General features: G+C 42.2%; 1 protein-coding gene across 6 annotated transcripts in view; it reads right to left on the reverse strand.

The window, feature by feature from the left end:
- Positions 1–1,099: 1,099 nt before the first annotated feature.
- bru2 (bruno 2) overlaps positions 1,100–13,979 on the reverse strand; it is a 54,062-nt gene continuing 41,182 nt past the window's right edge. For 4 of the 6 annotated variants that reach the window (XM_017244271.3, XM_017244276.3, XM_017244273.3 and 1 more), the window contains 5 exons: positions 12,065–12,243; positions 8,575–9,049; positions 4,447–5,022; positions 2,575–2,715; positions 1,100–2,447 (listed from right to left, as the gene is read on the reverse strand). In XM_017244271.3, coding sequence (XP_017099760.2) covers positions 2,176–2,447; positions 2,575–2,715; positions 4,447–5,022; positions 8,575–9,049; positions 12,065–12,243 — 1,643 coding nt within the window. In that variant the 3' untranslated portion in view covers positions 1,100–2,175. Of the gene's footprint in view, positions 2,448–2,574; positions 2,716–4,446; positions 5,023–8,574; positions 9,050–12,064; positions 12,244–13,979 lie in introns of those variants that run through there. The other 2 variants (XM_017244272.3, XM_017244277.3) reach the window with 2 other exon arrangements.

Genomic DNA, 13,979 nt, shown 5'->3' on the forward strand with positions numbered 1-13,979 from the left:
TGTCGGGTCAGGCAGCAGCCCACCGGTGTAATTTTAATGTTTAAATATGTTAGCGTAATGTTTGGTAATGTTGATTTATTAGGCTTAAGTTTATACAAAAGCTAGTTGATCGCAAGCCGACTCTCTCTCGGCCGCTCGACTCAACGGACTTTCTTTAGAGAGTTTTAGCTCGGCAATGTCTAGGTCGGGCCGCCCTCTCCACTTTCGAGAGCTTTAGCTCGAGGTGACTTGTCGGGCCGCCCTCTCTGTGTATATTACTTTCGTCCCTGCATGCACCATAAGCTGGTCTATCTGCGGATCATCCAGTTTCATCTGCATGCAGAAATAAACATCATTTATAACGTTCATACTAAATTCAAATTCGTCTTTTTATTTACGGCATTGAAAACGCTCAATGACCAAATTAAATGATTTCCCATGGCGGTATGAAATTTTCATATCTTTAAAAAGTTAAATAAGACAGTGTGAAAAAAAAAGTGTGAAAGATCTATATTAAAGTCATATATCTCTATAGTCTGTTTGACGCAAGGAATACCCAAACATCGGTCTATTGAGATTAGCGTGGAGGTCAGTTTGCATCCCTAAGTAAATTTTAGCGTTTTTAGCCATTTCCCCAAAACCCGGCAGCACTGATACCTCTCCCACCTGAGCAATGCAGAAGGAAACAAAGTTCCCAGACAACATCTGCGCATTCGGCGACTCCGTGCATATGCATTTTTTATGCGTTAACACCAACATTTGAATTGCAACTTGGAGGTGGTGGGAAAACAGGCTTAGATGGAGTCTGGAGCAGCAGAAGCCAGTAAAGGATGCTTTTGATTTATGGCAGTCGTTGTTGGGTCTTGCGCATCCTTCCCCTCCGATCGGCGGCAGTTGAGTTGTCAGTTGGCACATAAAGAATGCATGTACAATAGCGAAAATGTGATAAGATCCCACTCAACGAGCGCTTCACGGGATTCCAGAGGGATTCGTAGGAGTATGACTTCCAAGTGACTTCCTTTAAGTCGATTAGCGGAGCTTAGTTGTAAGCCAACCTGTTAAAGGCTTGCTCCAATTTAATTAAAGTCTACGCGCTCCTTCATCAACCAATAAAATACTCTTTTATTATTTTATAAATATTTATTTTGTTTTCGAAATTTTAAAAACCATTAGATGCCGCCTTATTTCATGTGCTTGAGCCTTTAATAAAAAGTACATTTTGCATATATTGCACTCCAAGTTTGAATTGGGTTTGAATTTCAAAATACAATTCTTCTTTCAACATCAAGTGCAGTTTAAGTACAGATTTAACAAAATATGTTTGCTTTTAACCAATAGATGCCACAGGTCGGCGTAGTATGAAATAGTTTATAACTATCAATGACTATGAAATAAACTTCAAGTAAGATTGAAGTTTGCAATCCCAGAAGATGTATCTTTTGTGACTAATTAGTTTAAAGTTTTCTTTAGCTAATCGTATTTTTAGTTGATGTCGCTTGTCTTAGGTTTTCTTAACAGACTTCTCTAGAAAGTATTATAGTATTATGTAGTATAGTGTTTGTTATTAGTGTATTAACTATCCCTTTGAATGTCTCACTACGAACGGAATTTCGAATGTTTTTGTTGGTTGTGCCCCACTAATTTTACATAGTTCTTGTATATAGTTATTTCCCTAACTCTTATATAACTTAGCATTATTTTTCTAAATTGTTTCGTTACATTTGTGCAATTTTAACTTGTTTCTTCTGGGTTGGGTTGTATTCTTTTTCCATTTTTGCTTAACTATTTGGCTTTGAAAAATACTTTGGCGCCACAAATCGGCTTCAAATTGCTGGACTTTGTTTTTTGGTTTTTAAATGTAGAGTGTGCTTGCCGACCACGTTGAAAAGTTGGGTTGATTTAATGAAAATGGCTGATGGTTTTCAGCAAATGTGATTACAATGATGCAACTTTTAAGCTACTTCTTTGGTTGGATTGGTTTGCGGTTCGTTTGTGCACTCGAGAACATCATTTGTAAGCTATTTATTTTTAGATTTGTGATTACTTATCAGATACATTTTTGTAATTGGTCCTTTGGTTTCAGAACATTTATTAAAAGGCACAATTGTGTTAAGCTATAGTTTCATCCATTTCTGTGATTAGTTTTCATGTGGTGCTTGGGTGTGCCAGCGTTCGGCCACGCCAAATCCAGCTCATCTAGTACGGCTTGGCCGCATCCTTGGAACGTTTTAGTTGGACCTTCAACCGCTTGGTCCCGATCTGAAATCCGTGCATCGCCTGGATGGCCGCGTTGGCTGAATGTGGATTGTCGTACGAGACGAACCCGAAGCACTTGGACAGGTTGGTCTGCTTGTCGATGAACACCTTGGCCGACAGGACATTGCCGAAGGGCAGAAATGTCGATGCGAGATCAGTGTCTATGAACTCCTGAGGTAAGTGATAAATGAATAGATTGCTGCCGTCGGGTCCTGAAGGGGGAAGTTAAAGACATAGTTAGTTGAGCCGCTTATCAAAAGTCATTTTCAAGAACATGTATTTTTTGCATGCATGGAATGCGCATGTAATTTTATTTTAAATATTTTTGTCAATATTTACCCTCGATCTGCTTACCAGCCACTCCCGCAGCTGCTGCTTGTATGGCGCTGGCGGTTAGGGGCTGAGCTGTGGCTCCGTAGGCGGCTCCATTCGTCAGACCACTCAGGGAGGTGGTGTAGGGATCGGCAGCGCTTGTGTGCCCTAGAACGGGGGGATACCACGTTAACATAGTGTTCAACCTTCCGCCAAACATTACTAATGGTTGTAATACTACATTGGTACTGAATCCACCCGAAAACGAACACTCACAAGAAGGGGTAGGAAGAAACATACAATGGAAGACATAGACACACTCACACAGAAACGAAATAGATATCCTTTAATATAAAGAATAAAAAATTCAAAATCGGAACAATAAACGAGCACAAGTTGAGTTAACGCATATGAGATTTGGCCCTTGGTTTATTATTATTTTTGGCACTCCCCTCCACACTCGGTGCTCCGAAATTTTATGCTTTCTTTCTTTTATCCTTTATTGCTTTGGTCCTGGCCCTTTCATTATTAAATTTTATATTTTCATTTATTTGGATTTTCTCTTTTGTTTGTGTATCACGAAAAAATTTGTTAGCCTTTGTTGTTTGGGCTCTCCGCGTGGCGCCAGTTTTTTAATTGAGCCTGCCGTCCCTGCCCCAAACATTTCGCGGCATCCTCCGGAGCTGGCTTTGTGCAATGCCCTATATTTTTTATGCTTTCCATAATCTACTAGAAATTTATTACATTCTTTGGCTTTTATTTTTTTTATTTGAGTTTGCGACGAATTAAAATTGCTCACATGTGTAAGTTTAGTAAATTGTGCATTTTTGCTTTGAATTTCCCCAAAGTTGCTAATTGGAAAGCTAATTGCAATCAAGATTGATTGATTTTGTTTTCGAACAAATTGTTTTCTACCATCCACTAACTTTTTCGGAGTAGGCAAGGAAAAATATAGCCTAAATTTCAGCGCATTAAAATAAAGGAAAAAATTAAAACGCAGTTTAGCAATTATTTGGGAATCATGCTCCCTAATATGCTAACCAATCTATGTTGTCCTATAAAAATTCCACCCATATTCCGGATATTTCTCTTCTTCGTTTATTAAAATTTGTTTTCCTTGTTTTATTTTTCAAATCCAATCAACGGCGGCGAATAGTCGACTAAAATTGCCGGCAGTCGTTTTCGATTTTTGTACTTTTTGTAAAAATTATGTAAAAACTTTTCTACTCTGATTATTTTCAATATTTGTAGTTCCTTTTGTTAAAATATCTATTTTATTGACAGAGATGGGCAAACAGTATAAACACAAACACAAAAAGAATAGATACTGAGTTTGGCGATGCAAGTCCAATATTTAAGGAAACTTTAAATATTAGTTCTATTATTGGATTTGAAGTAAGAGGGACATAGAAAACGTATTGGAGTAGTGGCTCTTTCTTCACCTACCACTTATTATATAATATAGTATTATTTTAAAAGCGTGAATTAAACTCTTTTTTTAATTGTTGTAGGATATTTTGTGTAGGGTTTCTAGAAATTGAAGCTGCAAGCGAAATTGCAGGCAGAACTGGATTATGTTAGTTTGGAAAAAAATAGTTAGTAATCAAGGTAAGGTGTCGGAGGTATACCTCCGATTTAGTTATGTTAGGAAACAATCCAAAACGAAATAAACAATAACACAAAACACAGAAACAAAAGTTTGGTACAACCACCCAACACCCAGGCACACAATTAAGGCACATATGTGTAGGACGCACTAAACTAAAATATATTTCTATGCGTTTGGAAAGAATATAAAGCTTCCCTAAGAAATACATATTTCTTAAAGGATAATTATTTTGGGGAAACCTTTTGTAAATATTGTAGTCTGAAAATGGGTTCTTTTTAAAGTTTACTTACACAGCGCATTTAGGGCAAGCGTCTGGGAGCTGGCCCCTGGCTGGGTGGGCGTCGCCGTGTGACCCATCAGCTGCGGCATGCTGAAGGCCGTCGCCGGCGGTGCGGCAGCATAGGCCATTCTCTGGAGGTGCAGGCTGGCGGTGGTGCTGCCGTTGTGGTTGTTTCCGTTGCTGGTGGTGTTGTTGAATTTGGGGTGGTGGGGGGCGTTGGCGGTGGTGGCGATGGTGAGCGGATGGTGGGCGGTGGGTGTGGCTAGCAGGGTTACCAGATTCTGCATAGACAGGGATGGAGGGGCGAGCAGTCCAGTGCCAGGAGCATGCCCGGCGGCAGTGATCCCGCCGCTGCCGCTGCCGCAGCCACCGCCGCCGCCTGCTGGTGGTGCGGATGGGGATGCGGATGGTGGTGCGCCGCCGCTGCCGCCAAGTGTGTGAGGTGTTGCTGATGCGGCTGCTGCTGAGGCGGCAGCGGCGGCGGCTGAGGCAACCGATAGAGATGCTGTTGATGCGGCGCCGCCGCCGGCGAGACCGTGCTGGCTGTGGTGGGCACTGTTTTCCGGTGGGTGGTGGAAATTTAGTCCTGATTTTCCATAGTTATTTTTTGTTTTGGTTTTTTGTTTTGTACAGTTTTGAGTTGATTGGTTTATGGTTTAAGGTTTGGTTGAGTTGGTTGATTGATTGTTTTTGTTTTTTTTTGTACATGACCACAGAGTCAATCATAGACATACCAAATAATGTTCAACGAATATTTATATATAAAAAACATAGAAGAAAACACACACCCAATTGGATTATTTACATTTACAAAAATTATAAAAATTAATTTCAATTTAATTTTTTGTTTTTTGTTCGAAACCGATTCGATAAAATTTATGTAAATATGTAAACATACAAATCATAACAAATAAAATAAGGAAAAATAATAAAACAAAACGGTAAAACAAAAACAAAATGAAAATGGGCGACATAAAATGAAAGAAAAGATAAATAAAAAATTATAAATAAAATAAAAATTAAAAAGGCATAAGAGAATCAAATAAAATCTTAATCTTAACAATAATGTGGGGATGGAAAAAAATAAATAAATAAAAATGTTACAACGGGACTACTAAATTGTAAATAAAAAGAATTGCATAATGCGGGGATGCAGGTATAAGATAATCCAAAAAATAAAACAAAAAATAATACATTCAAACGTAAAATACATAAATTCATTTCAATCATATGCAGTTAGGATAAACTTAATTAAATTATGTAAATTAATTGAATCAAGTAACTTAATGTAGCTGAGAATGCTGCGGGAAGGAAACGGGAAGTGCAGTGCATCCGCTTCCGGTTTCCGTTCCCCTTGTTTCAAGCTGCTCTTATGCTGCATACTTGGCGGCGCTGGCAAAAAAAGATTGAAAGCTTTCTACACAAAACAGGAATCCTAGGGACACACAGAACACGAGTGAAGGAGCCAGGAAACGAGAAAGAGTGAGGGGTGTGAGAGTAAGAAAGAGTCAGAGACAGACAGAGAAAGACAGAGAGAGAGAGATAGAGTGTGAGTGCAGGTGCGAGGGACAAAGATGAATAGAAACATTCACATAAGAAGCCGGTTCATTGTCTAGCATATTTAAAGAATATTCTTGGAATTACATCCTTTGAATGAGCTGCCAGTGTGTGACTCTAAACGTGTATAGTTCCTCTGTCCTGTGGCGATGCCCATACTTGCGCACCCCCTCCCTTTTTGTGGGCATAATAAAACTTTAAGTGTTCTCACCTGCGGACAACTCCGGGTTGTTGCTGTTGCCACATTGGAATTGCATTTGTTTACTTGCCAGACCCCCGGCTATTGGGACAGCCTCTTACTATATCGTATATATATTTAGTCCTTTCTGCCAGCTACCTTTGATGGTGCCTTTTCCCCCGGGGGCCTTTGGCAAGACTTATAAAAATTTCAAGTCGGAAAATGGGCAAGGCAACACACTGAAAATTCTAGACAAAGGCGTTTTTCCTTGGCTATTCCTTTGCGATTTTCTGGGAATTTTTTCCCAACTGTGCTTACAGTTATTCGGAGACTTTAACTGTTATTCTAACGCGGTTCATTCTTAAAATAATTGGCAAGTTTTTTAACGATTTCCCAGCCACTATTACATAAACTTGTTTTCTGCTCTCGCGTAACCTCAAATTGGTCAAATCTGCAAACGTTTTCGCTCCTGAAGAATCCACTTAACGGTTTCATTCGGCACTTAAATACAAAAAAATAGAAGAATTGGTACACAAAAATAAGGGAAACGAAGGAGCGTGCAGGACACGTTCCATACATTTGCTGGCCATCACTGTACGCAGTCGTTGGCTACCTCCCGCCCTTCCCAGCCGATTTTTCCTGGATCTGGCATTTAAAAACGTCATTTGTTATTCAAGTGGCATACGTCGTCGCTCTAAGTTCCCCTAACTGCCCAGCAGTGGCCCTCCTTTCCGCACTCACTGTCCGCTTACAGTTACTGCCGTCAGTCGGTGACCACCGTCTTCTTCTGTCACTATTCCTCGGGCATGCCCCTTTTGCCATAGCACTTGCTATGTGGATGTTGTATCTTTAAAGAATATATATAGAAGGATATTTTTGAAAATATTTTACAATCCGAATACCTAATAAAAAATACTAATTAGAATTATCAAATAAATATAGATTGGGTTGAAAGAGAATCTTTCCTGGCAGATTAATGCAAAAGTACTTTTAAAAAATGTATTTAATGTTTGCAAAAACCCGACCTTTTATTGATTTACGTTGACTTTGAATTAAAAATAAAAATGTTTCCTCGAGCACCATATTGACTCTGAGTGCCTTTGATTTCTGACTTCGCTTTGTCCGATTACATCACGCGCCGCCCCAACTTTGGTCGTCTGTGATTCCCCGTCCTATATTTTGTCCCCTGTTTGTTCAAGCGCCCGAGCTTGATTTGTTATGCGCAAAATGTCCACGTCCACGTCGAGACAGCCAGAAGTGGCGGGGATGGGCGGCTGTGGACGTTGGCGCTGGGGGCGTGGCACGTCGGACATTCTAATGAAGAGCCGTTGCATATGCAACACGTTTACACTGACGCCCAGTACGTGTGTTGAGCGAGCTGACTGCGAACCAGAAATCTGTGAGCCGGTCTGACCCATCATCCTCGCTCTCATCATCGTGTCATCCCCGTCATTGTCGTTGTCCACCTTTTAATCCTATTACAATGTTTTTGTTTTATTCATCAGGACCCTTTACTCGCTGGGCCTGGTGTCCTTCCTTTGCGCCATTATTTCCCTGACCTTTCCGTCATACTTCTGTCTCCCCGGCCTGCATTTATGCAAATTTTGTTGCTTAAATTGAAATTAATTATTTGACAGTTGTCGCCGTGCAGGGCAGTCTGGAAGGAAGGAAAGAAGGATGGAAGCCCCCAATATCCTTTTCATTTTGTTTTTCCCCTCAGTCGTAGCCCTAATCTCCCGTTTATAAATGAAAAAAAAAGCAAGCGTTTATCTTTGTTTTTTCTACATCTTTTCCATCAACTCTTGTTGAATCTTTAAATGGCCAACAACCGACTTCTGGGCCTTAAGCTATGGACTCCGGCTGTCACTTACTTTTGGTATTAAGAAACTTGTTTACAGCTGTAGCTCTCAAGCCCTACCTACCGGGAGCTCATTCCATAAATGCTTTTACGACCATCCCCCAGTTTCCTTTGATTCAGTGCAGGAATGCACACATATAGAGCTTTTGTTTTTATCGATTCAGCGATTTTACAAACGATAAAAAATAAAAATGAGTGAAAACAAAGGTGAAGTTAGGAATACAATTTTAGACACGCCGATTAAACTAAGCTTGGTGGAAACAAGTCCTTCGGGTGCAACAAGGAAAAAATAAGTAGCACACATAGATAAACGAGCAGTTGTGTAAAGGATACAAAGACATAAATACTCTGAATGAAAGGATACAGATAGAGAGAAATATAGGTACAGCGCTGTGAATTAATTCTGGGTCTGTGACGAACGAATCTAATTGGATTTGAACTGATCTTTTTTCGGGGAAAGGGTTTAGGGGTCGAAGGGGTAAAGGGCAGAACGGCGGACTCTAACTAATAAAACTAGGCCTTCTCCTACTGCTCGTCGCACTCACCTTGCAGGTAGTGGGCCGGGCTGAGTCCGTAGCCGTGCAGTTGCTGGTACAGTTGCAGTTGGGCTGTCGTGGTCGGGTCGGCACCCAAGTAGGCCGCGGCGGGATTACTGGCCAGGAGGGCGGGACCCAGGGAGGCGTTCAAGGTCGCCGGGGTGTGCAGGGGAACCAGGGCTGTCTGGGCGGTGGCTGCTGTGCCTGCCTGCTGGACGGGCGGAACTGCCGCCAAAGCGGCTGCCATGGACGGATTGGGGCGAGCCGCTGAGGGCGGGGCCGCTATCAGCGCAGTGGCTGTGTTGGCGGTGGGAGTGGCGGCGGCCGCAGCAGCACCGCTGGGCGTGCCATTTGTGAGGGCTCCAATGCCACAGAAGGCGTGGAGCTGCTGCATTTTTTTCTGGTCTTTCTCCTTCTGTGTGTCTGCGAACTTGACAACCAGCGGAGCAGAGCAGCCCTCCATGGTCTGACTTTGGTGAAGGGCCTGAAAGAAATAAAAGCAGTATGGCTCATAAATAAAGAATATTTGAAAATGTTAAGTATAGAATGTTTTCAATATGGTTCAAAATATTTAAGGGTAAATTTAATTAATTTAAATAAATATTTTATTAAGGAATCTCTTATTGAACAATATATTACGTATACGCCTCGTTATTCTTATTTGGAAAAGGACGTCAGTAAGTTATAATATTCTTGGTATGGTGGAAAAAATTTTTTCAAGCGTGTAATTTGCAACACAATACAATTTTAAAAATAACTTTTATTGAAGATTCCTTCTTTGTTTTTTTGGTTTCATTTATTGCTCATACGCAGTGTTGCACGGATTCAACAAGTAAACAAAGAGAATTGAGGTTGAAATTTGTCCTTAAACAACATTTTTAGTTACAAAATTTCCGGTGTCTTTATTTCCGTCCAATGTTGGTGGAATTAAGAATTTCTTTTCAAGACTCTAAGCTTTCTTTGTCAAACAATATTTTCCCATCTTGTCAAAGAAATATTCTTCCAGAGCCAAAAATGCGGTGCATCCCTGCCATCCGGGGAACTGTTTCCCAACTGTGTGGCCATGGCGACCTGTTTTAAAACTCGGAAATTTCCCTAATTACTTTGTAGCCAAGAGCGGCCGCGTCGCGATGGGCGGGCCACAACAATGCCCGGCCATAAAAGTCGCGCCAGAGCCGCAAGAATTATAGTCAATGTAATTAAAGAGCACTTCTGGTGGCTGCCACGATACAGGCCGGCGGGCAGAGGGGTAATGGCGCCAGGATGCAGGCCAGAGTTGCCACCGCGCTGCCACAATTGAGCGGAAGTTTCGGCCCGGGTCGCTATAGACCCACCCGGCTGAGTTTCAATGATAAAGTCGACATAAACCGGAAAATAAGTAAAATGGCTTGCCAACCCTTGCCCCTCTGGACTCCTCCCTCATCAGACCGCAGCCAAAATGCCTTCGCTGAATGTTTGGCCTGGTTTTCGGGCCGCTGCCAGAGTTGCCAACCCCGATTTGGGGGTCCTTTCCCGTTCCCCTGGCAGTTTGTTTGTTTTTGGGCTTAGCAGAAAGGTGTAAATTAAGTCGCTTAAGCGGACAAATGGCTCTGTGGGTTAAACTATGCGAGGCTGTGGGCGGTTCAGTGGTTTGGGTGGTTGGTGGTTGGCGTTGCGGCAGCGGCTTAAGTGCACGTCATTATTCTGATGCTGTAAGCCGTCTCGCCATTGCCATAAAACTTATCAAAACTGTTTTCGACCTCTATCCGTTATTTGGCTGTTGTCTGTTTAGGACTTGTTTCAAGAAGGAAACTCTGGTGGGCTTACAAAGTTTACCAGGTATGGAGTACGGAGTATGGACATATTTATTTTCAGTAGCTTTCCCTTTAAATTTAACAACAACTTCTTAAATGTTTTTTATACTCTAGAAGCAGTTTCCTAATCCATGGTAATTTTTCTTTGGTAGCCCACTCAAGAAAAACGGGTTAAATGACCCGTTGGCCAGCTGTGAGTACTCGGAACTCGACCGCATTCCAAGCTCGCTCCCCGGACCCATGCAAAGCACTTGACAAATTAGCGAGACGAATGCGAAAAATAAAATCTGCATGCGTTGAAAAATGCTATCATCATTTGGTCGCCCCTCGTCCCATCCTCCTTCCCAGCGTCTCATACTTTTTCCTCCGCTCTGGTTTTTGTAAAGAAAAAAGGACTTAATGGAGAAGCAGTAGCGGCAGCCGAGAACAAATTGCTGGGCTATAAACATGGCACATTAATATTAAATGCACTTGCCTTGGCTCTTCAGCTTCATCTAAAGATTCTTGGGGCTGTAGCTGGTTGGGAGCTTTTTTGGATTTCATTTGATGGCGTTGCATACTTTCAGGCGTCAATAGACTGCAATGACTTGCAACCCTTGCTCGGTTCGCTCGATCCAAATCCAAAACGTTTGGCCCTGGCCAGCTTCTCCATAGATATATACATATATCTATGTATATGTATGTATCTATGTATAGTCCAAGCTCATTGTTGCCTCGTGCGTGCTTGGCATCCCGTAATTTGACTTCAAACGCATTAAAATCGCTGCCACACAAATAATAGTACGGTTGGATTTTGAGAACTTATAATGGTTTGAAATAAAATAATGGAATGTTTTCCAATAAATCATGCAGTCTTTATAATCTCATTTAGAATTTAGGAAAATCTAGAGCTCATTGTCACTAAGTGGTCGTTGTAGAGTGTTGGACCTGTAAATTCTCGATCTTCGTGTGAGTGCCTCCCAGTATCTGTGTGTCTTCAGTATGCATGTATGGCTCTATAATGGCTGCCCGCCCACAACAACATTCATCTTGCAAAAGGCGACAAATTATGTGCAATATACACAGAGCAGAGACAGTGTGTGGGACTGGCCCTCGCTGCCGCCCACAGCTCCTTACATGTGTTTGTGTTTGCCTGTCGGAAGTTTGTAATTTTGCCTGTTTCCGGCACAAAACTTGCATTAGTCTGCTTGGGGGTGTGGGGCTGGGGCTGAGTTGCCCAAAGCGGGAGAAGGGTAGGAGGCTGCAGCTTGGTTGCTAGGATTACCGTTGACTTCTTCCGCTGCCAGAGACGGCGTCTTGCTTGCATTTCTGCTTCCTGTTTGCAGTTGCATGCGGTTTTTGTTGTTGCCGCCGCTGCCATTATGGCCTGAAGCTGTGTTTGCCGGCATGTGTGTGTGGCCGCCTCTGCTGTGCTGTGAGTGTGTGTTTTATATGCGCGACTCTTGCCACCGCAGCAATTAATCATTGCGACAGTTTTTCCCACCATAGCCACAGGACCAAAAGGCAATAATGTGCTTAAAGGGAATCACTGGACTTAAAGGACATTTTTTGCACGCCCCTGATCGCTTTTTGATGTTTGTTTTAACAAAGGTCTTGGCTTGTCAAAATATGCAATAAATTAATCCTTGTAATGATAAATAGGATACTTTTGTACGTATTCCCGTTTAATAAAAAAAACCTTATAATAATTTTGAAGGATCACTTACCTTGATAGCCCCGATGGCGTTCTGTTTGGTCGCGAATGTGACGAAGGCACAGCCCTTGCTCTGGCCGGCCTGGTCTCGGAGGACGGTGCACTCCTCAATGGTTCCGTGGCCCGTAAAAAGTTGCCGCACATCGGCCTCCGTGTACTTCTTGTTCAGCATGCCAACAAAAAGTTTGCGCTCTAAAAATGCAAAAATGAAAAAAAAATGTAAGAATATTTTTGAGCGAATGTTAACTCGAATAAATACGCGAAAAATAGCAGTGGTTTGAAGTGGACTGGTTAAAATTACCATAAATAACAATGGGAGTTGCAAGAGGGGGGGCGGGCCAAGAGGTCGTCGAAGTTTAAAGGCCCGAACATAATGAGTCGCCAATGCTGCGGGAACTAGTATTATGTCCTGCCCGGCACTTAAAGGGCTTCAAGCGCCGTAAAAATGTTGCTCCAACAGAGGCTGCTGGCTGATTGAATGACTGACTAACTGACTGACTAGCGAGGGTTTCCAACGGAATGGTCGTCATAAAAGTGGCATTAAAAAGCCCGCACTCACATGAGAATAAATGGTTGCATGTGGGGCTTTGTGGCTTTAAAGCCTTGGATGCTAAAGGTGGCCTAGAAAAAGCATCTTCTTAAATTTTTAAACTAATTTATTTTAAAATCGGGCAATATTATGCTCTTCTAGACATCATTTGAGTTAAATTTTTTTTGTTAAATCCTTATGTTCATCATTGGACATCCCTGATCTCTCCTTGGCCAATACAGGTCAACGGGAAACACAAAGCACATGTTCGGTGGATTGGTTATATGAACTCTTGGCTGATGCTTAAATTCGTTAATGAGGTGCCTGTGTGGGTTTTGGCTTCCACTTTTTACGATCGGCCGGCGGAGTCTTAACCTAAATAGCGGAGCGCACGGCGTATGAGCAATATTTGTGTCGAGCATTTCTTTTTCTGAAAGCATGGAGCAACAATTAATCAGAAGTCAACTTTGTAAGCAGATGGGACCGGTAGAGGGCCAACAACTTTAAAGTGGAACAATAAATCGCCTTTACTTTGGCTCCCCCACATATATTGCAGATAGGTATGTACATATATGAGATCTCTCTCCATCGAAACGAGAACATTTGTAAAGGAAAAAGTTTTGTGCCTGGCAATTGTTATGCTTTATCTTGGTCCCCATGTGAGGCGGGGGCAAACTTTTTCGGCAGCACACATGCAAAAGACTAAAAACGCAATCGCTACAAATCGAATCAATGCAACAAGAACTGGCAAGCTGCAGCAGTAAGAAGGAGCAACTTTTCATTCTGCAACACTTTCGTTCTGCACCACCCCCTTCGCATTCCACTAACTGGCCCAACTTTAAAGTTTTCCAGAGACAACACGCATTCGAGGAGTTTTCAGAGATTCTCTTAAAAACAAACTAACCGTGCGTTCAGACCCCTTTTTAATACCCTAGGAAGGTAACAGGGAGGGAGGATGTGTGTGCAGGTCATCCATACAAGGGTGTAAGTGGTATTCTTGTGGAACTTGTAGCTCATCCCGAAACAGTATTAAGGTTCTATTTGCCATATTTGGTTTCCATATTAGACATATTTATATTACAGAGTACCAACACATTCGCAAGACTTCCTTCCTAGTGCCTTTTTGTGGGACTCCCCTTTTGGCTGGGGTGTCGTAAAGTATAAATATAGAAAATTGTGTCGCTGCAAGGGAAGTGATTGGAAATTGTTGCTCTTGCCTGGAGTTGGCACCAGAGAGGTGATCCGTGGGACCCCCCAGCCAAGGCACTCAGAACGCACTCAACCTGCCCCGAGGTGGGGTCTTATCTGAGTGTGGAGGAAAGTTTTTTCGAGCAAGGCATTCCTGTGTTCTAAATACATACGAAGTTATAGTTCTTTCCTGGGTTTCGTTTCCCTGTCC

The sequence above is a fragment of the Drosophila bipectinata genome, chromosome 2L (genome assembly GCF_030179905.1).
Source record: "Drosophila bipectinata strain 14024-0381.07 chromosome 2L, DbipHiC1v2, whole genome shotgun sequence".
Taxonomy (NCBI): Eukaryota; Metazoa; Arthropoda; class Insecta; order Diptera; family Drosophilidae; genus Drosophila; species Drosophila bipectinata.